The sequence below is a fragment of the Ipomoea nil genome, unplaced genomic scaffold (assembly GCF_001879475.1).
Source record: "Ipomoea nil cultivar Tokyo-kokei standard unplaced genomic scaffold, Asagao_1.1 scaffold0317, whole genome shotgun sequence".
NCBI classification, from domain to species: Eukaryota; Viridiplantae; Streptophyta; class Magnoliopsida; order Solanales; family Convolvulaceae; genus Ipomoea; species Ipomoea nil.
In genome coordinates this window covers 2,811,248-2,836,400 of record NW_017616745.1, presented here as the reverse complement: position 1 = coordinate 2,836,400, position 25,153 = coordinate 2,811,248, and the positions used below count along the sequence as shown (strand labels likewise).

Sequence of the window (25,153 nt, the reverse complement as noted above, 5' to 3'; positions counted from 1 at the left end):
TCTGAAGGGGATACCCACATATACAATTTACACCTACACCAAGGCTCAAACTCTAGAACTCCCAGATAGAGGAGCAACCTGATACCAATGGACCACAAGGTCCTTGGTATTTTTAATTTACCTTTACTATTGCTTAAATTATGCATTTACTATTGATGATGTAGAATATTATTATTGAATTATTTCCTTTTCATTTTCAATTTACCTTTACTTGATGATGTAGAATATTATTATTAAAATATTTCCGTTCCATTTTTAATATTCATTCCATTGTTTAAAATTGTGAAAGATTTATGACATAATTGTGATTTGATGTATTATACTATATAATATCAAAATGCAATGATCTGACCATTTCCTTTTCCATTTTAGTCAATTATGGATCTTTTTTTTTTCAATCAATTATTAATATTCATTTCTTAATTTATGTTTCCTTTTCTATTTTTAATTTTAATTTCTGTTTCGTTTTCTATTTTAAATTTCCAGTCAATTATTAATATTCATTTCTTTTTGTTTTACGTCCATTCCATATGTTTTTTTTTTTGAATGCTACTGACTCTACATTGTAGTATCTGTTCAAACATACTTTCTCAACCTAATGAAAAGCACAAAAAGTCAATAACGCCTCCACTGAGTCTGAATCTCATAACCTCCCACATAGGAGAGGTCATTACATGTCCATTCCATTTTTAATTTACCTTTATTATTTATTATTGTTTCATTTGTTTGGGTAGGAAATCAAATAAATATAATTTTGTTTTTAATTATAGTATATATAGTATAGAACCTTTCAAAAAAAAAAAGATAGTATAGAAGTATATATACAGATATAGATATAGATAGAGATATAGATTATTATTATTATTATTATTATTATTATTATTATTATTATTGACTTATATCAGATTCTATTTTCCTTTTTATTTTTTTATTTTTTTATTTTACTTTTTTACCACAAACCATGTTATTATTATTATTATTAAGTGAAATTACTAATAATATTATAGGTAAATTATAGATCCTTTTGTATTAATTTATTTATTTATTTATTATTATTATTATTGAGTTACATATCATATTTCATTTTTTTTTTACTACAAACCTTGTTATTATTATTATTATTATTAAATAGATTATGGATCCTTTTCCATTTGTCCTTTTTACTCTTAACATTATAAGTAAATTATAGATCCTTTTGTATTTTTTCATTTATCATTATTATTGTTATTATTATTATTATTATTAATTAATTAATATTATTGACTTACTTATCAAACTCGATTTTCTCTTTTTACTGCAAATCTTGTTATTATTATAAATTAAGTGAATTAGGGAATCATTTTCATATTTTCTTTTTTACTCCTAATATTATAAGTAAATTATAGATCCTTTTTGTTTTTAATAATAGTGTAATAGATGATACTTGTGCATAGATGGCTCTTATTATTGACTTACAAATGAGATTCTATTTTCCTTTTTTACTTTAAACCATGTTATTATTACTATTAAGTGAATTATGGAATCTTTTCCATTTTTTCTTTTTTTATTCCTAATATTATAAGTAAATTATAGATCCTTTTGTATTTTTCCACAACGCCACTTCTATTACCAACTCCAGCCACACTCATGATCCAATCTCAGGATACCATAGAAGATGGGTGTTTGCACATACTAATCCCGGGTTTGCTATATAGTTTATTCAAACACCGATGTCTTGAATCAACCCAAAGCTTCCTTTGTGCCAGAAATTCATAAAAATTATGATTTCTATATCAAACACTTGAACTAAATCACCTTATTGACCTCAAAATCATCTTCATTTTCTCAAACACTCCCAACAAAATCTGGTTTTTATTTCAGCCCTTTCAACACCCAAATACCCTTTACATTAACACAACCACACCTAATCATACATCTCTACTACTCACAAGAATATGCTCACTTTTGCAAGAATAGAGAACTAAAACTAACCAAAGTCAAAAGATTCAATCTTTATAACTCTATCAAACAATTTTTAAAAACCTAATCTGATATTTCAGCCACTAAAAGACCTTGACAATAATGAAAGAGTATAGAATACAAAACTCAGTGTTCACTCAATTTGCTCATTAATTCACATTCTATGAGCAATAAATCTCACTTTCAAATATAAATTAACATAATCCATCCAATATAAACAAATTCAAGAAATCCCCACTTATTCAAAAAATTCAAGAAAAAAAAAAACAAAAAAAGAGGGTACAGTTTTCCCCAAAAATTAAAGCAAATAGAAGAGAGAAAGCCATTGAATCATTCACCTGGGCTGATTGGGCAAAGATCACATTCATCTTCCAAGATTCAATAAAATTTCTGTCTTTCAACCTCTCAATGCTATCCCACGAAAAATGTCACCATATGCATTCCAAATAATGTGTGTGTGTGTGTATATATATATATATATATATATATATATATATATATATATATATATATATATATATGAATATAATATAAAAAAATGCTTTGAATATTATTTTCGTTTTTAGTGTATTCTTATCATGCTTCCCTTTGTATCTGTTTACATATATACAGAATTCGTCCCTCTTCAAACTTTATCCACTTGATGAGCAAGGAAATCTATCACTTCCCGATCAATCTTTATAGATCTGTATCTTCTCCACAAAAATAAATTTAAAAAAAAAAAGAATATATCAATATTTTTTCTTACGAATCTGTTTTCTTGTTTAAAAATCAAAAAATACAAAAAAAAAAACAAAAAACAAAAACAAAACAAAACAAAACAAAACAAAACACAAAAAGAAAGAAAGAAAAAAGAAACTAAGATAATGAAAACCTCACCCGTGCAAAATACGTATCAACCTCAACTGCGGAAGATCACAAGATAATTCGCAAAAGTCAATGAAATAATTAACCTTAGTTGAGATTGTGAAATTGATGAGTTGTCTATGGTCATATAAGTTGTATTTATACACAATAGATGAGATCAAAAAAGCTTAGTATTGAAATTATAAAATGGTAAGATATATTAAAAAAGGTAAAATCTTCCAATTATTTATTTTCTGCCCAACAATACACGGCATTCCATATATATACACATTATGTATAAGTATAGCTTTTATATATAAATAAAATACTACACACTAATTAGCTTAATTAACAATAATTACCTTAGTTACTACATATTGTATAACTGCATTGTTCTTCCGGTTATTTATCTCTAATTATTTAATTAATAAAATATTACTAATATAATTATTCCTAATATATTTGATAATAAGACTGCGTATAAAAAAGGTAATAACATTATTATTATTATTATTATTATTATTATTATTATTATTATTAGATTACATAAATGCCCTTAAGTTTTGGGGGGAAAACTTGGCTAGGAGGATTTTACTTTTATATATATATAGATATAGATATAGATTATTATTTTTTAGAAAATCATCATCATCATCATCATCATCATAATCATCATCATCATCATCATCAAATGTCTACCGATGCCGCAACCCATTTAAAAAAAAAAAAATCCTACCCACTTTTTTTCTTTGCCCCAAATCATTCCAAAGAAAAACGACGAGAAGCAAAGGATGAAGATCCACGCAAAGAAAACGAGGATAAAGATCTAGTGATTGGAGATGGCTTGGGTTAGTGTATTCCATTTTTGTTGTTGTAGTTCCTTTTTTTTTTTTTTGGTGTCAACCACACACATTGTGGTCCGGGTCTTTCTCTGTCCATTTAATGGTCCAGGTCCACCCGGTTCGCTCCGAGAGGCACAGAAGCTAGCCCAAAGGGAATCGTCACTTGTAGGAATCGAACCCGAGTTATCTCGAAATTCTCCCCCACAAAGAGAGCTCATTTGCCACTTGAACTACCCTGTTGGGTTATTGTTGTAGTTCCTTTATTTATTTATTTAGTTACAAATCCGGATGGTGATGATTCCGGCGCGAGTAGCAGTGACCGGGGCGTGAAGGACGGTAGATGGAGAAGGTGTTGATGGTGGGTGGAGAAAACGTGGGAAAACAGAGATGAATTAGAGACGATGAGTATGATAAAAAGAGGGTTTGATATTAGATGAAGGGGATAGTTTGATGTCATGTTGAGGGATTATAAAGGATAAATTAGTAAATTTATAATCAATTCCAAGCTGCCGAGGAAGAAACGCTGCACTTACCAGCATTTCAATTTTTAGCTGACTGGCTCAATCAGCCAATGCCATTATGCCAATCAACCATTTACCAAACACTTCAAAACAGCTTATTGAAGAGTCAAACGGCTAAATTTTGTCAAATCAACTAATTTTTGGCTGATCAGCCGATAACCAAACACCCCAATTAGCTTATTTTGGAACATTATCAAATAGAGCTTATAACTTATTAGTAGCTTAAATAATCTATAAACTATGTCAAACAGAGCTTATATATATTAGTTTTTTCAACTTTTATTCGGATCTTACTTGTGTTCAAATTTGATTGGATGAATAAAAATAATTAAAAAAAAAAGAATGATAATCATTATGATCTCTATTAAAATGAGTAATCAAAGCGTGCCAAATCATAGGAGGTGGGAATTGAGAGTACACGTAAAATTACTCTATATACAGAGTATAGAAACCACTAATTACCTCCACTAATTGAAGTACTATAGGGAAGCATCCTTACTGGATAGTACCAAATCATAGTCTCTGCAATACAAAACCTATTAATTGGCGTGATTCATGCTTCTTCTTGTTGCTACTTTTGCAAGAAATGAATTATTGATTTGATCTAGTCTCCTGGTGTGCTTCACTGCAAATTTAGTGTCTTGGCGCATTGCACCTTAAAAAACATAACTAAATCTTCATTCTCTAAAATGACAATGATAATAGACATAGTTTTTCATATATGTTAAATATATACAGTAAATTAGGTGTGTCATTTCATTTATGCTCAATGCGTGATTTTAATTAATTGACGAAAGTCCATGCTAAATTTTATATTGTATTTTTAAAACATAACTAAATCTTCATTCTCCATCTGGGTATGCGTCTGTCCTCGTGGTCGACTGGTTGCTGCGGACGACCGGTTACGATCTCTAAACTTCTCATATGGCGGTTGGGAACCGCGGATGCCAACCATCTTGCTAAGTGTCCGACCATGCTCGAACCTGATTGCCTTGCCTCATGCTCCCGACCGGGTATCCGTTTTGGTATATCTATCAATAGTAGACATAATTTTTCATATCTAAAAACATAATAAGTGTCAATACAAGTTATGTCCTTGATTTTTGTCCTTTATTATATGCTAATAAATATATACATTTTGCTTTAATTGTTGTACATTCATTTGCATTTGACAAAATCACCCTTACACCGTTATAACACCGTTAGTTTTTAATATATCTACCAATCTTACCATACACCTCCACCTATCATATCGTTTTCCTATTTTTAATTATCATTTTATTAAAATTATCATATAACAATTAATTTAATTATAAATTATATAAAATATGTATGTATATTATTTGTGTATACATATCAATATATCATATATGTGGGTGTTAGCTTAGTATTATTTGTAAATTATTATTATATAAAAATATATTTTTTTTTTTGTTTTGATCACTATATTATTTAAATATATGATAATTCAAAAGTATCATCACTTAAGAAATTGCAAAACATAATTTTAATTAATTTTTTAAATTTCGTTACTTACAAATATTTTAATATTGGGCATAAGTTTTCGCGCATCGCGCGTACAAAATGCTAGTGTGTTAAATATATACAGTAAATTAGGTGTGTCATTTCATTTATGCTTAATGCGTGATTTTAATTAATTCACGAAAGTCCATGTTAAATTTTATATTGTATTTTTTAAATACACTAATATATTAATAATATATGCTTAATAATTATGTCAATTTTAATTGGAATGGGTTCGAACCTAAGACCTTCCTCACGAAAATCAAAGTTAGTTCAGAATAATAAATAGTTAACAGAATATTTGGTTATTAAAGTTTACCCTGACGGAATGCAGGAGTATTTAAGAAAAGTAAATAATATAATAGAGAGAAAAAGTATGAAAAATCAAATAATAAAAAAAAACTAAAATTAAAATAATATGATCCCATACATTTCAATAAATAATAATATAATTTATATTATATTATAATAGGAATAAGGTTCAAATTGGTCACTGAACGTAATCTGAAAATGCAATTTGATCATTGGACAAAAAAAAATGCAATTAGGTCACTGAACACTCTAAATGTGTGCAATTTCACCGGATAGCAGGTTACCATCAATTTTAGCAGGTTACCTGCTTACGTGGCAGTTGAGTTGGTATTTTTTTAAAATAAATTTTAATAATAAATTTTAAAAAGTATTTTTATATTAAAAATAAAAAAAAAAAAACGACGGGGTGGCCGGTATCCACCCGTCGTTTTATTTATTTTTTATTTTTTATTTAATTTTTCTTCAATTTTTTAAAAAAATTTATATTAAAACTTATTAAAAATTATTTAAAATGCCAACCCAACTACCACGTAAGCATGTAACCTGCTAAAATTGATGGTAACCTGCTATCCGGTGAAATTGCATACATTTGGAGTGTTCAGTGGCCTAATTGCACATTTTTTTCGTTGGATGGCCTAATTGCATTTTCAAGTTACGTTCAGTGACCAATTTGAACCTTATTCCTATTATAATAATATATTTTTGTGTGTATTGCACAGGTAAAACAATAGTAATTACAAATAACGTGCCCAGGATGCACCAACACAATTCGTAGTCAAAATATAATGGACCTAATGACCTTTGGTAGGTATGTAGAACGTGAAATACTTGAAAATCAAAGTAGACATTTTCGCAAATCAATCAGTTTAATAGTTTGTTTTCCTATTGATATAGTGTTATGGCATCCCAATCTTTATGCATGAGTTCCCGAATAGCCATTCACAAAATGAACAAATGGGTCCTTATAGTTGTTCTCTTAATTTAGTTTAGCTAATAATTGGAAGATCATTTTTGGTATTAACTCGAAAATAAATGTTAGTCATTGATATGGCATATCAAACGGTTGGAAAAAAAAAAAAAAGAAAAAGAATAATGAAAGAAATAATAGTTAATTTCATAAATATTTGATTTGCATTGATTGAATTGTCCAGATTAGGATTTAATGCTCACAAAATGGTGAGCAGACGAAATGGGGGGAGTTTTGTAGTATGTTGCAGTGGGTTGGTATGCATTTGAAGTGTGAATAATAAATGTTAGTCATTGGTATGATATATCTAACGGTTTGAAAATAAATGTTAGTCATTGATATGGTATATCTAATGGTTAGAAAATAATTTAAAAAATAATAGTTAATTTTATATAAATAAAAATAATAATGGTGCACACGGTTGCACAGCATAACGCTCCGCTAGAATGTAGGGTGTTTCAAGATGCATACAAAGATTGAGAAAATTATTGTACTCAGACCGGTCCTGAGCAAGGGCAGGGTGGGTCCTTATCCAAGCCCATGCTTGAAATGGGCCCCATCACCCTAGGAATGTTATGCTGTGAACAGCGCCCATCTTGTAAGGTGGGCACGATTTCATATCCATAATTTCTATACTGTAGATTCATAATTTATACTACGTATATTGTAAATCCATAATTTCTATACTGTAGATTCATAATTTCTAAACCATAGATTCATAATTTAAATATAGTTGATTTATAATTTCTATACTGCAGATTCATAATATCTGTACTGTAGATTCATAATTTCTGTACTGTAAATTCATATTTTCTAAACTATATAGTTATCAATTATGAACATATAGTTATCTGATTTGTGAAAATGGAGTTCAACAATTGGAATCTAAGGTATAAATTTTATGAATTTACAATATAAAAATTATGAATCTACAGTATAAAAATTATGAATTTACAATATAAAAATTATGGATATTGAATCGTATCCACCTTGCAAGGTGGGCAAGTGCTCACAACATAATTTGCCAACACCCTATCCTATTATTTTTGTATATTTTGTATGCTCATCATTTTGTGAGCATTAAATCCTAATCTGGACAATTCAATCATTGCAAAGCAAATATTTATGAAATTTTTATCATTATTTTTTTCCTTATTTTCTAACCGTTAGATATACTAACATATATTTACTAACCATTAGATATACCAAACTGATGACTAATACGGAATATTTATTAATCACACTTTAAATGCATACTAACCCACTACAACATGCTACAACACTCCACCCATTTCCAGAGCTCAATACCCAAATCTCTGAGAACCAGAAAGCACAGAAAGATCAAAGATGGGTTCATCATCAATGGAAGAAATGGTAAAAATTCCAAGTGAAGAAGAAGAGGGGTTCTTGAGAGCCATGGGGCTATCGAGTGGGATAGCAGTGATGATGGTTTCAAAAGCTGCCATTGAACTCGGACTGTTTGAGATCATTGCAAAGGGTGGTGAAGGAGCAAAGCTTTCTGCTAAAGAAATTGCAGACTGTCTTCACACACAGAACCCTAATGCACCAGTCATGCTGGACAGGATGCTTAAGTTTCTTGCTAACCAGTCCATTCTCAGGTGCACACTCACAGAGGATAATCACTGTTCATACAGTTTAACACCAATCAGCAAGAACTTTGTCCCTAATGAAGATGGGGTGTCCCTTTCTGCCTTGGTACAATTGACCACTGACAAAGTGTTTGTTAATTCCTGGTATGAACTACTCTCCTGATCTTCCTTTTGTTGTTTGAGATTTTGTGAACTATGGAGTAGTTTTTTCACGTTTTTTTAGGTGACGAGGGAAACCCCAACCACTACCCAAGAGTGTGTATTGGGTAAACTCGCTTTGGCATTTGTGGTCCTAGCTGGCAAAGGACCACAAGAAGATAAACCAACATAGGTTGCTCATAGTAAACCGGCTCAAACCAAGAAACCCAATATGTCGCTCCCGCCGAGGGTCAAACTTGTAAACTTGTAGTTACCAAGTCAACAACCTAACCAATTTGGCAGGGATTGCCCTAATTTTTTTCACTTTTGGTCTTTGACTTTTATGGCATTTTTCATAGTTCCCAACTACTTTTTTTTTTCTTCCCGCTATTTAGACTATTTTCAATCTTCCAATACATAAGATTGCAATCTCGCATAGGGTCAGGTTTATCCAATTCACACCCTCAAATAGTGACAACGAATTTCACTCGTCACCCCCAAAAAAAAAAAAACTATTTTAGGAATAATAAGCCGAAAACTTCATATAATTAGACTAGGCAACTATTTTACAAATTATTTGGCAGGTAGCATTAGTCATTAAATTATTAAACTAGAAAGCTACACTTACTAGGAAAGGTATTTATATCTCAAGTGGGAACAGGGTGGAGCATCATCCTTAATCTATACCCATAGCTTTTGTCAAAGGCTGGCTTATCTAAAAAAATTAAATATCTTGAAACCTAAAAATAACATTTTTCCTTTTTGAAATCAAATTCAGCTGATAATTAAATTTTATTTTGAAAATCTAAAATTTTTGAATGAACCAAATAATAATTCATATACGTACAATTCTGGCGAAACTATTTTGGTATATCAAAATAATCATATATAACTTGAACCAAACAAAGTTATATATTTATATAACATTATCATGCTCGCGTTACCTAGGTAATGTTACATAACTTGAAATAAATGCATGTTACATAACTTGAAATAAATGCACCCTAAAGGTATATGTGCGAATGTGCCTAGGATTGGAGGATTGAATCTACTATACCTCTATAATTCAAAGACTAAAAATATCATTTTTCTAGCATAGAATCTTCTTGCCAATGGTTCTTGTTTTACTCATTTAACATACACAAGTGAGTTTGTGTGAAGGCATGCATTAAAAGATACAGTACTGGAGGGAGGAGTCCCATTCAATAGGACCCATGGAATGCATGCATTTGAATACCCTGGCAAAGACAGTAGATTCAATGAGGTATTCAACAGAGCAATGCATGAGCATAGTGCAATTGCGATGAAGGGAGTAGTGGAATGCTACAAAGGTTTTGAGGGAGTCAAAGAAGTGGTAGATGTGGGTGGTGGATTTGGTTCAACACTGTCATGCATTATCTCCAAGTACCCTAACATCAAGGGCATCAACTTTGATTTGCCACATGTCATCCAAGAGGCTCCTGCTATTCCAGGTGTGTACCCTAAAACTTGAATTGTTCATATTTGTAACATATTCCAAATTGCTTATTAGTACTACAGGGTTTCTGCATATACTTATCATTAGGGATAGTCATAGGGCAGGGAATATGCACTCTAGTCTTTGGCCCCACATTTGAGGGATATATTTTCTACATCCCTACATCTAGGGGATAGGACGCCTATAGGTTGGAGATTCCCCATCCCTGCAAAGGTTCACTAGGGATGGGATTTCATGTTCCCAATATGTTATATTATATGTAATTAAAAAGGTAAAACATTAAACATGTAACAAAATTTAAATTGAACAATTTAAGAGTTAAAATACCAAATTTTAACAAGTTCAACATACTAACACAAAGAAATGCCTTACTTATTGTTAGGTGTGGAGCATATTCCAGGAGATATGTTTGAGAGTGTTCCCTGTGGAGAGATTATATTCATGAAGGTTAGTGCTCATTGCTCAGTAAAATATACTAGTGTAAAGACCACTTGCTAAAGAAGAAAATGATGGTATCATTGTTATACACAAGATCTAAGCAAATTGCTCTGAAAATTGCAGTGGATACTACAAGATTGGGATGATGAACATTGCCTGAAGCTGCTGAAGAACTGTTGGAAAGCTTTGCCAGAATCTGGTAAGGTGGTGTTAGTAGAAGGTATACTGCCGGAACATCCTGAGAAAGATGTCGCGTATGGTTGTGTATTTTATGCTGACATACTCATGATGACGATGAATCCTGGAGGGAAGGAGAGAACACAGAGACAATTAGAAGCCCTGGCAAAAGAGGCAGGATTTGCTGCTCTGAAAGCCATATGCACTGTGAAAACTGATTGGGTTATTGAATTGTACAAGTAGCTAAGATGTTTGCATAAAAGACTTTCAGACAAAGGAAAATTGTTATTGTTCCTCCTAATAAATTCCAAACAGTTGCAATAAAAGTTCAATTACATAAATAATTTTTATGTTGTTCATCTCTTGGTTCATATTGATGTTGATAGAATACAGCATCAAAAAACAACTTGCGTGCAATTTAGCAGATTGTATTAAATTACTCTGTACAAATAATCTAGATTTTGCATGTTAGGCAAAATATTATTCCTAAATATGGATTACAGGATGTGATTCAGCATTATGAATATATGATAATGAATCAATACACAATAGAAAATTACCTTAATCTAAGGTGCTGAGAGAGGGATGGGCTTCACAGCACTTGTGATTCGCCTAAATGCTGTTTTAACTCGTTCCTTGAGGCCATCGTTTTCACTTTCAACATCACCAGTCTGTTTGTCAAGTTCCGCTATGTTCCCATCAACATTTATAACGATTTTGCCATTTTCCCCAAGTTTTACATCACCAAACAAAGAGACCAACAGTGTGTGAATAATTTTCTCAGTTTTCTTTGCATCTTCCTCCTCATTTGCTACAGGTTCTGATTCCACAACCAACTTAGGCATTTCTCTGTTTGCATTTAAAACCAATGCTACAACAGAGTCTGAGACCATATCACTAATAGGATCTGCTGCCCAATGCACAGAAAGGTGATTCTCTGACTCCTGTTTAACAAGAACTCTATCATGAACCCGTAGTGTTGGAACACCAGAATCCTCATCTGTTGAAGACTCGACACTCTCATAAACTTGCCTGATCCGGTGTCTAATCACAGCAAAGGCACCTGAATATGGGATAGTAATTCTCTGAGTCACATTTGCAGTTGAAAGCTGTGAGAAGATGTGGAGATCTTCAGGTGCCAGGATCTGGTATGTGAAGCCTTTTTTCACAAGTAAACCACTGACAGTTTCACCAACTTCGGGGGTCTTTTCTGCCAGTTTTCCAATAGTTTTTGCCATTTTCTCAGAGCTGAAGTACATTTCCACAGATTGGCAGTTCTTAGGAGTAATAATTTTGGTGTTCTGATCAGCAAATAGGGTGGTAAGCTTCTGCTTGAGCCTCCCCATCTCATTAGCTTCTCCATGAACCAGAATTATGTTAGGCGGCATTAGCTCTTTCAAGAATGTACTTGTCTGAGCATAGTCTGCATGAGCTGAGAATGAAATATAATGAACCTGCATGTGCAGAGGAGCAGTCAAGCCATTTGTAAGTGTAACCTCTTTTGGTTCATTGATAATTGTCTTCGCAAGTGTCCCTTCAATCACATATCCAGGAATAACACAGGCATTTCTCTTATCAGAGCACCATTTGTCAAACAGCTGCCTTGACAACCCACTCTGAAGACTACCTGGACTTGCCATCACCACACATGGTCCTGTATCCTGAAAATTCTCAATACTGTTCAGAGGAGAGATGTGTTTGAAATCGAAGGGGTTTGAGCTGACAAACTGATTGCGGATCCTCTCATTCATGGAATTTATATAGGTTTGATAAACAGCCATACATCTTTTTGCAAGTGGTGAAGCATAATATATGGGGATCTTATGGAACTCTGGATGGCTTGACCAATACTCATCCAGTATAAGGAGAAGTTCTTGTGCACGACCCAGCGCAAAAGCAGGGATTAGAACACGACCACCTTGAGCAATAGTGTTGTGTATGACTTCAGTAAAGCGCTTCTCTCGTATGTGTCGGGGTTGATGTTGTTGAACACCATATGTTGATTCGATAATGCAAATGTCTGGAGAAAACTGTGGGAGCTCTGCAGCACGAAGATGTCGGTCTTCTTCACGAGAATAGTCTCCAGTGTAAAGAACTCGAACACCGGCAATGCTGACCATAAACATGGCAGCACCAAGAACATGACCAGCAGTATAGCACCAGAAGCGGATACCATTAACTTCCATTGTCTGATGGAAGTCAATAACCTGCAGAACATGGATTTCACACATATCAGGTGTAAAGCAAGGACAACTAAACTGCATATGCATTTTCATAAAAGTGTTCGAGATAGCCTTATTGAGCACTGGGAAAAAGGATACACCACAGTTGCAATACAAAATTTATGAACCACCAGCAGAAGTAGTAACTAAACCAATACTATGTTATGTTCTCCCGTCACGGGCAAGAAAACATAAGGAAAAATGAATAGAGAATAGTAGTTGGAAAAGAAAAAGAAGAAAACACTGGGTTTGCTTGAGACCCAAAACTCCCTTAGACCCTTTTTGGGATTAAATTTCTGCTTCCATTATTCTGAATAATACTCCCTTTTTATAGGGTAAAATACAACTCATAGAATGGCTAAATAAGCAAAGTATTCTGCTGAAATCTTCCAATTTACTTCTAAATAATTAAACTACCTAAATTAATTCGAAGACTAAGAATAATAAGTTAAATAACTATTTAGTAATTTCTAAATAACTATTCATTAGTTTGTAAATAACTATTTAGTCATTAATATCTAAACTATGTGATATAAGAAAATAAGACTTCCTAAAAATCATGGTCCAAAGCATGTATCATACTATGCAAATATAGCTAACTTATTTTAACTGATAATATTTTTAAAGAACATTATTTATTGCCCAAGAGTAAGTAATAAGTAGGGTGAAGATAAAGCATTCAGTGCTGGAAAGCCTGGAATACATACCTCAATTTTTTCCATGGATTTATTGATGTCTTTTTCATCAAATAGCATATCTTCAACAGAGACCTTGCTTACTTTAACAAAATCCGATAATAACAATTTATAAATCGCCTTTGTTGCATGGGTCATGAAAACTCGTCCTTTGAATGTGGTCTGATAAACAAAAGCTGGTATTAGATTATTAGTGGAGATAAATAACTGGTAAATTGTTATATTAAAAATCAACCAACAAACCTTTTCTAGAAAATATGGGAGGGAAGCAGCATGATCCAAGTGAAAACTGCAGCGAGGATAAATTCGAGCATACAGGGTTAAACTAACAACCCATGCAAAAATAAATGATCATTCCTAAAATCAGGAACCACCACTAGAAACATCAAAATACATGGTCAACTAGGGTGCAAGGTAAGATTTGAGGCATTTGATGTCATTAAATCAAGTCCAAGAATTGAAAGAAGTAGAAAATTGATTACATTATGAGAAAGATTTCTTCAATTCTTCTTTACACAAGAAAAAATAAGACTTCTAGCATATAAAGTTTCAGACATAGATCAACCAGAATACCATTGTACTTCATTTAATTCTGTTCTTGAGACATTAAAATGGGGCTTGATATATTGAGAATAATATTGCATGTTAACTCTGAAAAATATCCCTTAAAGAAAAAGATATACTAAATAAACTACTCCCCTCCCAAATCCAACATCCTTACAATTTGATAAAAGAAATAACAAAGAAACCATAAATCACAAAATTTAAGCAAACACTAAACCACTAGATGCTACTAAACAATATCACTAAAACATAGTGCAACAACAAATCAATGATAATACTGGCATGCCATGTAAAAGATAGAATAGAAAATGTACTGGGTAATTAGAAGAACATCAATAGTTGAAGGATCAATTTCATCAAAGTATGGCAAAGCAGCCATGCCAGAGTAAGCTGGATGAATCCCACAATCAAACTGCCAAAAAGCACAGAAGATTTACAAATGAGCAGCAGAATCAAAAGATTAACCAGTTGTCAGAGGAATAAAAAGAGAACACTGTGCTTTACCAAAACTGTTTTCCCTTTGTAAGACATGTAAACACACGACCGCCCCACTTCGCTTCCAGCCCCTAAAGGAGTAATGATCAGCCGATCTGCTTCTCTTGTTATTGCTGAATTAGGTCTCTTTGACATTGATTGTGGCTGTCCAGTAGATGCCATTTCTCCACGTCCTCAAAAACCACAGTAATTATGATGAGTTTTTCCTGTCCCAAAAAACAAAAAATTATACTAACCCTAATCCCCTCATAAACACAAACAGAGAGCTAATCTGCTGAATCCAGAACACTTCTGTTACGCATTGTGACTAAGGAAATGTTGGGATTGCAGGATTACAGCACGGCCCCGCCCCGTTTTGATTACAGCACGACAATGGCATCCCTTCCCCCCAAAGAAAAACGGCAGTGATGATTTACCTTTGGACGAAATCGTAAGGATATCGAGCTGGAACCTCTCCCCGATTCGGTGATGGAAGGAGCTTACTTACAGCGCGCGATAAGCTTGGAGAGAGAGAGAGAGACAGGGAGTGAGAGTAGAAACCCTAGCCTTGAAATGTTTCCCGCTGGTTGTTAGTTTTGGTCTTGATAATTAGTTTGAAGGAACCCATGTAATAAATAAATAAAGAGTAAATACCAGCGGAGGTCTTCTGACTTTGGTGGTATTACCACTTTTAGTCATCAACTTTAAAATCAATCACTCTTAGTCCTCTTACTTTTTTTTTCTAGCCATCTATGGTCCTTCCGTTAAACTTGACCATCTAATGCTGCTTTCTCAAGGATAATTCAGTCCTTTCATAATTAATTTATTAATTATTATGTTTGCCGAGTCATACCGAGATATCCCGACATCGTTTGCCGATTCATACCGAGATATCCCGACATCGTTTTGGCACAACCTTCGTACCAGTTTTTGTACACTATTTTGCTTCACGAGTTGGTTTTTTTGTACACGTTCATAGTTGGGAAACCATTATTTGACTATTCTGATGAGGAAATTAAACATAATAATTAATAAATTAATTATGAAATCACTGAATTATCGTTTAGAAAACGGCATTAGATGGTCAAGTTTAACGAAAGGATCATAGATGTTTAGAAACAAAAAATAATGGGGACTAAAAGTGACAGTGCCACCAAAGTCGGAGGACCTCCGCTGGTATTTACTCAATAAATAAACATATAAAAAATCTAAAATTTATATGTATGAATTCAAGTTATATGCCCATGACTTGTCGAGTGGCATAAATGACTATCTCAAATGGGAGGTAATAGTTTGAGCCTTAATGGGGTGGTATTAATTTTTTGTGTTTCAGTAGATTGAAAAAGTATATTAATTTTTTTTTTTTTCAATAGCAGAGATTATGCTCAAAGTAGACAGATCCCATGGGCGTACTGGCCGGTTGAGAAAGTATATTAATTTTTTTTTTTTTCAGTAGCCGAGATTATGCTCAAAATAGACAAATCCCATGTGCGCATTTTGTCATGTCTAACTTATCAAGTCATTGTAGTGATTATGCACAAAGTGGACAATCTTGTGTGCACCGGCCACCAGCATTTTGTTATGTCTGCTGAGCCACTGTAATTTACATCCTTCCAAATGCTTTGTCGGGTCTGAGGTGTGAGGATGCTTGAAATTTGGGGATTCAAAAGAAGAATATCAATCTAGGCAACTACTCAACTAGCATGACCAAAGTTATAATTCTTTACTTGGAATAGTCAAAACACCTTGATAGGACTATCAATTTAGACAACGAGCATGAACAAAGTGAATTAGGGAATGACAATAGAGAAAAAAAATACGTGACGAGTATAAAATTTTTGCAAATATTACAAACCATACCACCACAACAATACAACATATACACAACCTTAAACATTGAGAAAACTAGACAGAAAACATTCCTTGTACTAACAAACAATGGCATTCCATCTATGCTGTCAAAAATGTTAATTGGGGGTTGCAACACCCTTTCTCTCTAACCAATTCTGCAGACCATCATCCCTTACAGTTTGCTGCATATCTGGTGTGCACGCTATGTGGTGAGAGCATCGGGGAGATTGGTGGACGACCCGAGAATGCTGCCCCCAACGTCGGGGAAGCATTCAAAGCCGGGCAGAGACGTGACCTCCCCGGCCCTGCTTACCTGAACCGGATACTGCATCAGGTGGCCTCTCATTTCATGGTAGTTGGCTGCCACAAACGCTTTCCAGTTGTACCTAGCGATCTCGTTCACACGCCTCACGCACTTTATGCTGTTCGGCTTCTGGAAACACGGCTCCAGCTCCCCAAGATGTTCAGCCCAGAGGGACATTCTGTAACCGTAAACCTGCATTCATCCAAAGCAGCAACGTTATTACCTAGGATTCTTGCAGGTCTCAGACATGTTTTCGCATAACTTCAAGGGTTTTTGTCCTAGAAAAGTTTTCGTTTTATAACATCGAACAGAAAAGGACGCGAGAAAGAAATTTCAGACCTGGCCTTGTGCAAGGCTTTTCTTATTCGCCCACGTGTTATGTGGTTGATAAGCTCCCATCGCGATTTCTGTGTCCCTGGAACCACTCAAGGATCTCTGGTTGATATTTGCAGAACCCATTAGGATATATTCGTCGTCAACTATCATGCCTTTGGAATGAACATAGATCATAAATCTGCGGAACTTTTGAGCTAATTTCTGCATAAAAAAAAAAAAGGGGATAGAAAGGAAGGTGGATTTCACTATTTAAGGCATAACATAACTCACGACTCAAACATGTTCAGTGTTCCAATGTCTGTCAAATGAAATGGCGTTGAAACTTGAAAAGTTTAAAACGGCATGCTAAAGCGTTCGTTTCAGTTGGAAAACAATAACTATCTGAGCTCGGTGTAACTACTGCTAATATATATATATATATATATATATATATATATATATATATATATATATATATATAGCAGATGCCATACTTCGTTTTTATCTATTTGTATTAGTATAGAGCTTGTTTACCAGTGAGCGGCCCTGTGGAGGTGTACTCGGTTCGCCGTGATTTCCCGGATCTGCAGGTTCTCGCTTCCCGAGGCAATAGAAGTTCAAGTAGTCCTGAGGATGGCGTTCAGAGAGGCCTGCATTCTCAAGAGCCCGTGCCACGACTTTATACATCATGGACATTGTTTGGTGCTGTCCAAAAAGCGAGTTTTCTTAATGTTTGATGCAAAAGAAGAACACAATGCAAACACGACGATCATACCTTTCTAAGCGAACTATACAAACGAAAACGAAGCACAAAAAAGTAGCAGAATCACCAAAGAGAAAAATCAGAATGCGAGATACAGTGTATAAATGAGGAGCTGGATTATACCTGCCAAAAGAGAATTTCCTGGACAGCAGAACTGGAAGTGATGCCTTCGGGCCACATTGGAATCACAATATACACCGCAAAATCTTCATATTCTGCTATTTTACTCGCAATATTCAAAGCTAGTTCCATAGGCACAAGATTGTTTGCACCTGCAAAACAAAATGCAAGTTTAACCTTGAAATGTCATAATCCACGAATAGATATTCACCGAGACATATATAGTTTTTCATGTCATCATCCTAAGGTAAACGGTGAAGGAATAGCGAGAATCCCTTTGGATATATGCTAAATTTAGCGACACAACGTTACAACCCACAATGAGAAAGCCGAGTTTTGAAACTGTTTACCTGCATATCTGTGCGAAGCCCAGTTATATGAAGAGCCAATAAAATACTGATTCTCGATGTAAACAAAGTGCTGGGCGAATCTTATCGCATTCACATACGCAGTGTGTATGCTTCTGTCTATCCGCAAAGCCTTCCCGCAAACAAGATTCTACAATAAAAATTAAAAACAAAACTATCTTAATCTCGTCCTCATTTTGGCCAAGCAAGAAATGTCTAAAACTAATCACTACATACAAATCTCTTAGTTCTACCTGAGCCTCGGCTTCCTTAACATCCTTTGGAAATCCTTTGACAGATCCAGAATCAATTGATCGAAACACCTGACAAGAACCTTAAACAGTAATTAACTGATTCAAAGAATTTGTTTATTAGAACAGAATTGAAGTAATAGAACTAAAATGCTTGGAACCTGCACGTTCCAGTTCTCTGGATCTTCTTCACTGGTAACACGAACACTATGATCGCCATCAGGACCCGCAGAAGGAAGCTTCATGTGTGGAACTAGTTTCAAATTAAGCAAATCATCTTCACTCCGATGCCTGACCTTTTTTATTTTTAAATACATACGTCTTGAGGATTTTCTGAATCTCTGCTCAAAGTTAGTCAGTACATCATATGCAGCAGGACCGTCAATTCTACAGTGTAAATCATGCCACGGTTGTCTCGGGCCAGACGAGCAATCCTGTACATTTCGCAGAGAACAATTACATTAAGACAGCAATAACAGTGTGCCTAATCAGCAGCAAGACAAAATTTGTTAGTACATCCAAACATAACACAATGGCACACTCAACTGGGCTATAATGCATATGAACCAAGCCACACTAAAAGACTGAATCCAATCAATTAACTAGTCTAACCCATGACTTTATAACCCATATGTTTGTCTCTTATTTTCAATGTGGACTCTTAACACACGTAAAGAGAGCTTTAATGTGATTTTTCTTCAGTATAGTCCAAGAGGTGAATGGAAATACTCACTGAAAATGTAGGATTGTGAATATCGTTTTCAAAGATAGTGTCAAGATCACTAAAAATCCGATGCTCAGGGGTGTCATATCGTCCATCACATAAATCCAGGCCACCGATAAAGGCTGTAACTTTTCTACAATCTCCAGCAGCTGCTGTGTCAAGAATAACACACTTCTGATGGTGTGTAAAAAGGTTTCCAACAACCTGTGGCAAACGGTGATTGTTTCAATAAAAACGAAAATATCAACATTCTCAAGAATCACCGGCATGCCCTGGGCTTGATCTCTTCTTAGAACAATGAAACGAAATCTCAAACTGAAAGTTGACACAATAAGTTTTTCCATAATTATATAGTGCATTTACAGAAACTCGCCCACCTTTTGTTTGAAAATGCTGAGTTTATTACTGGGAGAACGAGGACAGAGCACACAATTAACACTAGAGTGCTTGAAAAACTTCCTAGTTTCTTCATCGTGGGTTTGCATAACTCCTTCCTGCAATTAAGGTCACAATTCAATCTAAAGAACATCATAAAACATGGTTATCCATTTTGCATATTCAAACGCCAAAAGCAATAGCTAGTAGCAAAGACGCAACTTTATTTTCTTATACCGCCACATTTTTGAGAGGCAAGACACTGGACTTGGCCCTTTAGGCCTCTGCCCAAAAATCCCCCTAGCCACTAGGTGTTGGACTTGGCCCTTCATTGGCCTCCGCCCAACAAAAGAGGACTCATTAAGTAAACAAACTTTGTGACTTGAGAATGGAGTAACATTACAGTTTTTACAAGGAAGTCATGGCTTGATGTTTTATCATCCCAGATGAGCACAATTACACGAACTCCTTCATGTGACTTGAACTTCAGTAAATCTCCCAGGCATTTTGCCCCTGTAGGAGGCAACGGCCTAGTAGGTTCCCTAACTAGCTTTACCCGGTGAAAGACAGACCACCCAACCACATAGATTAGATGTTTTGCCTCCAGAATAGCATGGCATATATCTTCCCAACATTTCTTTTGCTTAAAAACTTTCCCATCATCTAGTGCAATGTCAGGAAGCATTTCATCGGGCACATGAGCATCCTGATAAAGCGTAATGCTTCCTCCTCTCCGCATTGGGAAGTAAGTATTTGGCAATCCTAGAGAGTCTTTTAAAATACCAATACCGTCTTTATATATAGGGTTGTTTGCAACTGGCCTGTACTCAATAGACAGATGCAGTTCGGCACCAGCTTTCACAGCACCCCCGGAGGATCCAAGGATGGGGAACCAACCACTGACTTCACTTCCATCGAGGATATCTTCAACAGGTATCTCCACTGATCCAATCATTTCTGCCCCAACTCCATCATTATCCTTGACATGAAACACCACTTTCTCAATAGGGTGAGCTATTGGCAGGCAGAAATGCTCATCCCACGTTGGGTTTTCACAGTTGCGAATTACTGCTGTTCGAGCTATACTGGCTCCTGATACACGTACAGACACATAAGGATCACTAGTATCGAAATCCTTAAATTTGGTAAGACCTTTTACTTGATCCATGTTTGGGAGGGACTTAGCTGCCATAACCCACAAGTCCAAGTCTCCATGCAAAAGTACTGCTCTCTGAGATGTACCAATGCTACGCTCCAAAGGGGCTGAACTTGCCTGTTTTAGCAACCCCCCAACACGGGAGAGCTGAGGTGGTCCCGGATCCATCTCCATTTCTAGTATATTTTGCAGATCAAAAATAAAGACGAACTTCTCAAATATAAAGATGTTCTTTGACACCCAAAACAATTCTTAAGCTCATGTCATAGCTGCCAGACCTCAGAGGTCAAGATTGATAGAAATTGGCCCCAAGTGTTCATCAAGCACCATGAATCATGCAACAAGAACCATTAATGGATATAAACACCACATTTTCTTATGGTCATTCTGTTTCTTCAAATTACCAAGTAATAATTAGCCCAAATCTTCAATAAAGCCTTCAAATTTCATAGTCTTGAGATTCCAATCCAAACAATCCTGTTGAAGATCAAGAACGAATTCTCATTAAAACACACACACGGAGCCCTATTGAAATAGAAAATTCATGAAAAGTTATGCCATTGTAAAGGTAAATAAAGATCAAAACATGGAAGTAATCCACAGCACGTTTATAAAAAGTCAGAACTATAGTAATATATCCTCATCATACACTGATATACAAAGTTGTGCACATATACACCTTCAAAACATAGTTTTTGTTAAAAATCCACCTAGTTTTCACATCAAAGAATTGAAAGTGCACAAATTTATCAGCTTTGCATGTCAGGAAACATAGATTGTGCACATATACACATTAAAAACATAGCATTTTTAAGAACCTATCTAGTTTTCATATCAAATAATTGAAAGTGGGGGGCAACCCCATCCAAGTTTGTCCGTCAATTTCTCTTTGTAACCACAAGGTGAGACAGCTTATTGACCTTCTTGGTTTGAACATGTCACCTATGGGAACCCTAAGGTGATTTACTTCCTTCTAGTCATTTACCGGCTAGGGTCACCACGCGAATGGTTGCAGGTTCCCTTGTAATCCAAAAAATAAATAAATAATTGAGAGTGCACAAATTTATCAGCTTTGCATGTCAGGAAACATAGATTGTGCACATATACACATTCAAAACATAGTGTTTTTAAGAAACCACCTAGTTTTCAAATCAAAGAATTGAAAGTGCACAAATTCATCAGCTCTGCATGCCAGAAAACATAGATTGTGAACATATAAACATTCAAAACATATTAATAAATAATTATTTTTTTTAAACCTAGTTTTCACATCAGAGAATTGAAATTGCAGAAATTTATCACCTTTTCATGTCAGGAAACATAGATTGATCACATTATCATCGCAAACACTCGTATGTAAAAGAAAAGAGAAATGCGTACAGTTTCTGCGTCTGTTTGTTAGATTTCTCGGCAGCGGTTGAAGAGGGCGGTGATGGGAATGCTACTCGAGATCGAAGTGCGAGAAACGGAAAAAACAGAAGGAATGGGAGAGCATGAAGGAGGAGGATGAAGAGGAAGAGCCTTGACCACAACAGTGCGGGATTGGCGGGAAAATGGCCATGAGTGTGTCCAGTCACCATAGACTTCTGCATGTCATCCTCCATTCTTTTCTCTTCTCTTAATTTCGTGTATGAAAGTTTTATTTCATGATAGCCAACACAATTCTAGCTATTATGTTAATAAAAAATCAGTCCAGAATGAATGGTCGTGTAAGTGTAGCATGATTGTTGAAAAATCTTCCTAATATAATTTTTATGAGTAATTTGTACCTATGCTATTACTTGATCACGAGCTCAATTTAGTCCGTTGCACGAAATTTCTTAATACTCCCCTTGTCTTTAATTGATTGTCTCATTTGTTTTTTACACGATTTTTAATACAACATACCAAATGTTACTAACTTTTCAATTTTGTCTTCAAAAGTATGTGTTATTTGTATAAAGTTCAATTGTACTTACATCTAGAAATTTGAAAAGTCAAAATGGTAAATTGGAAAATGTAGAGTGATAGTTATGTTCAATTTTAAAAATTATTTCGCGGCAAATTGAAAAGGAAAGTAAGACAGGTAAAATGAAACGAAGGGAATACATTTTATCTTGTACGATATGTGGACTATTACACATGAGTAGCAGTGTAGCACCCTCAGGTCTCGAATAGTAACTATTAATTTCACTCGTCATACAAAAAGGAATAAGGGTCAAATAGGTCATCAAACTGCACACGATAATCCAATTAGACCACTGAACTTAAAAACAAACCTACACTTGAATTCCTAAACTAACCAATTTCACTTCTTTCAATTTGCAAGTTTATAACCCGACAGCCCAAATTTAAAATACTTTTTTAAAATAATTATTTAATTAAAACAAATAAAAGACTTCCACCTTCTAGGTTTCTTCGTCTCCGCTTCTTGGGCGATTCTTCATTACATAAGAAGTTAGGAATAAGGGTCAAATAGGCCATCGAACTACACACAAAAATACAATTAGGCCACTGAACTCAAAAAACATGCAATTGGATCCTTGAATAGCGCAAAATAATGCAATTAATCCAAAAGTGACCTACTTACCTGGAGTGGAGATTATTTTATTAAAATAATACTTTTTTATTATATTAAATAACTGTAAATAAATAAAATAAAAATAAAATTAAAAAAAAAAAACGCATCGTCTCCAGGCCACCGGAGACGATGCGTTTTCCGGCAGCCTGGAGACGTTCTATGCCGGAGAAGAAGGGACGACTAGGGACGTCGTCCCTTCTTCTCCGTAATAGTCCTTCGTCTCCACGCCGGAGACGAAGGGCTCCCTTCGTCTCCAGGCCGGAAACGAAGGGCTCCCTTCGTCTCCAGGCCGGAGACGAAGGGACGTCTTCGTCTCCAGGCTGCCGGAGACGCTTCGTCTCCGGCGGCCTGGAGACGAGGCGTTTTTTTTGTTTTTTTTTTTTGTTTTTTAAATAAATTTTGTTATTTAGAAATATTTAATAAAATAAAAAATTATTATTTTAATAAAATAACCTCCACTTCAGGTAAGCAGGTCACTTTTGGGTTCAATTGCTTCATTTTGCGTTGTTCAGGGACCTAATTGCATGTTTTTTGAGTTCAGTGGCCCAATTGCATTTTCGTATGTAATTCGATGGCTAATTTGACCCTTATTCCAAGAAGTTAATTTTTGTCTCCATAGTGAGACCCACCAAGAAGGAAAACAAAATTGTGCCTTGGTCAAGTAAGAATCAAAACTACCACACACTGGGCGCATTAATCTGAAACATTTTTATTTATTTATTTATTTATTTTTTCCTTTCCTTCCAATTTCTCTCTTATAAAAAACTCTCAAAATCTATATGCTACAAGACACGTGTAGCTTCATTTGTTATTTTTTTTCCTCAACTTTTGGAATGAGTAAATATCCAAAATGGTCCCTAGACTATAGCTAAATTCACGAATTGGTCATTGATTATTGATTTCAACCAATTAAGTCCTTAACTTTCTAATTTTGACCCAATTAAGTCCTCCGTCTATTTGACCGTTTGTTGACCGTTATCTCTAAGGATATATATGTAATTTTGGAGACGAAGCGGGTAGAGCGACGGCCGGAGATAGTCGAACAGTTTCACCGTCAAGCTTCAACTCTCTGTCGCCGTCAAGCTTTCTCTCTGTAAGCCATCCTCCAACCCAAGAAATGCTTTGTCCGGCCACACTACCGCCTACTCTTCTTTCTCTTCCTCCCCTTTTACACCAGAACTCGGCGCTGACTTCTCTGGCCGCCGCTCTACCCGCTTCGTCTACAAAATTACATATATATCCTCAGAGATAACGGTCAACAAACGGTAAAATAGACGGATGACTTAATTAGATCAAAATTGGAAAGCTAAGAACTTAATTGGGTCAAAATTAAAAAGTTAAGGACTTAATTGGTTGAAATCAATAGTCGAGGATTAATTTGTAAATTTAGCTATAGTCGATGGACCATTTTGGGTATTTACTCTTTTGGAATTGGCGATAGGTTAATTGAATTTTGTGGTGTATGTCAGTATATGTCCCTGCCTAATAAAGTAATAAGTAGTGACGATTGGTGGGTGAAGGGGTTGTGCGGACGTGGAAGGTTATCTGCAACGTGTCATCATTGGATTGCTCATAAATTATCCTTTTATCAACAAACGGATGCTCAACGCCTCAACGTCCA

The 25,153-nt window shown here is 34.8% G+C and overlaps 3 protein-coding genes across 7 annotated transcripts in view; 1 reads left to right on the top strand and 2 right to left on the bottom strand.

The window, feature by feature from the left end:
* The window catches only part of LOC109169319 (cleavage and polyadenylation specificity factor subunit 3-I), a 41,759-nt gene extending 26,389 nt beyond the window's left edge, over window positions 1–15,370 (bottom strand). The window contains exons 1-7 of one of the 5 annotated variants that reach the window (XM_019318209.1): window positions 15,203–15,363; window positions 14,797–14,990; window positions 14,607–14,704; window positions 13,972–14,017; window positions 13,741–13,890; window positions 11,372–13,018; window positions 10,670–10,935 (exon numbers count right to left, since the gene is read on the bottom strand). In XM_019318209.1, the coding sequence (XP_019173754.1) occupies window positions 11,378–13,018; window positions 13,741–13,890; window positions 13,972–14,017; window positions 14,607–14,704; window positions 14,797–14,949 (2,088 nt within the window). In that variant the 5' untranslated portion in view covers window positions 14,950–14,990; window positions 15,203–15,363 and the 3' untranslated portion in view covers window positions 10,670–10,935; window positions 11,372–11,377. Of the gene's footprint in view, window positions 1–10,669; window positions 11,026–11,371; window positions 13,019–13,740; window positions 13,891–13,971; window positions 14,018–14,606; window positions 14,705–14,796; window positions 14,994–15,202 lie in introns of those variants that run through there. The other 4 variants (XM_019318202.1, XM_019318194.1, XM_019318217.1 and 1 more) reach the window with 4 other exon arrangements.
* LOC109165820 (caffeic acid 3-O-methyltransferase-like) lies at window positions 8,225–11,054 on the top strand. The gene is made up of 4 exons (XM_019314767.1): window positions 8,225–8,725; window positions 9,881–10,191; window positions 10,579–10,643; window positions 10,758–11,054. Exons 1-4 carry the CDS (start codon window positions 8,319–8,321, stop codon window positions 11,052–11,054), a joined length of 1,080 nt encoding a protein of 359 aa, XP_019170312.1. The 5' UTR covers window positions 8,225–8,318.
* Window positions 15,371–16,573: 1,203 nt separating the features above from the next.
* On the bottom strand, window positions 16,574–22,609 carry LOC109169301 (phospholipase D delta-like). The gene is made up of 12 exons (XM_019318177.1): window positions 22,353–22,609; window positions 20,220–21,449; window positions 19,819–19,935; window positions 19,451–19,645; window positions 18,879–19,151; window positions 18,721–18,789; window positions 18,470–18,617; window positions 18,123–18,271; window positions 17,771–17,941; window positions 17,261–17,458; window positions 16,790–17,113; window positions 16,574–16,752 (listed from the first exon to the last, which is right to left on the bottom strand). Exons 2-11 carry the CDS (start codon window positions 21,144–21,146, stop codon window positions 16,820–16,822), a joined length of 2,541 nt encoding a protein of 846 aa, XP_019173722.1. The 5' UTR covers window positions 21,147–21,449; window positions 22,353–22,609; the 3' UTR covers window positions 16,574–16,752; window positions 16,790–16,819.
* Window positions 22,610–25,153: the final 2,544 nt, after the last annotated feature.

Bases quoted from the DNA above. Each gene is read 5' to 3' on its own strand.
- LOC109165820 (XM_019314767.1), top strand. From the start codon at position 8,319: ATGGGTTCATCATCAATGGAAGAAATGGTAAAAATTCCAAGTGAAGAA. The intron at 10,192-10,578 runs GTGTGTACCCTA...ACTTATTGTTAG, and splicing joins AGAGGCTCCTGCTATTCCAG to GTGTGGAGCATATTCCAGGA. The intron at 10,644-10,757 runs GTTAGTGCTCAT...TGAAAATTGCAG, and splicing joins GAGAGATTATATTCATGAAG to TGGATACTACAAGATTGGGA.
- LOC109169301 (XM_019318177.1), bottom strand. From the start codon at position 21,146: ATGGAGATGGATCCGGGACCACCTCAGCTCTCCCGTGTTGGGGGGTTG. The intron at 18,790-18,878 runs GTTCCAAGCATT...GGTTCTTGTCAG, and splicing joins CAGAGAACTGGAACGTGCAG to GTGTTTCGATCAATTGATTC. The intron at 18,618-18,720 runs GTAGAACTAAGA...TTTTTATTGTAG, and splicing joins TTAAGGAAGCCGAGGCTCAG to AATCTTGTTTGCGGGAAGGC.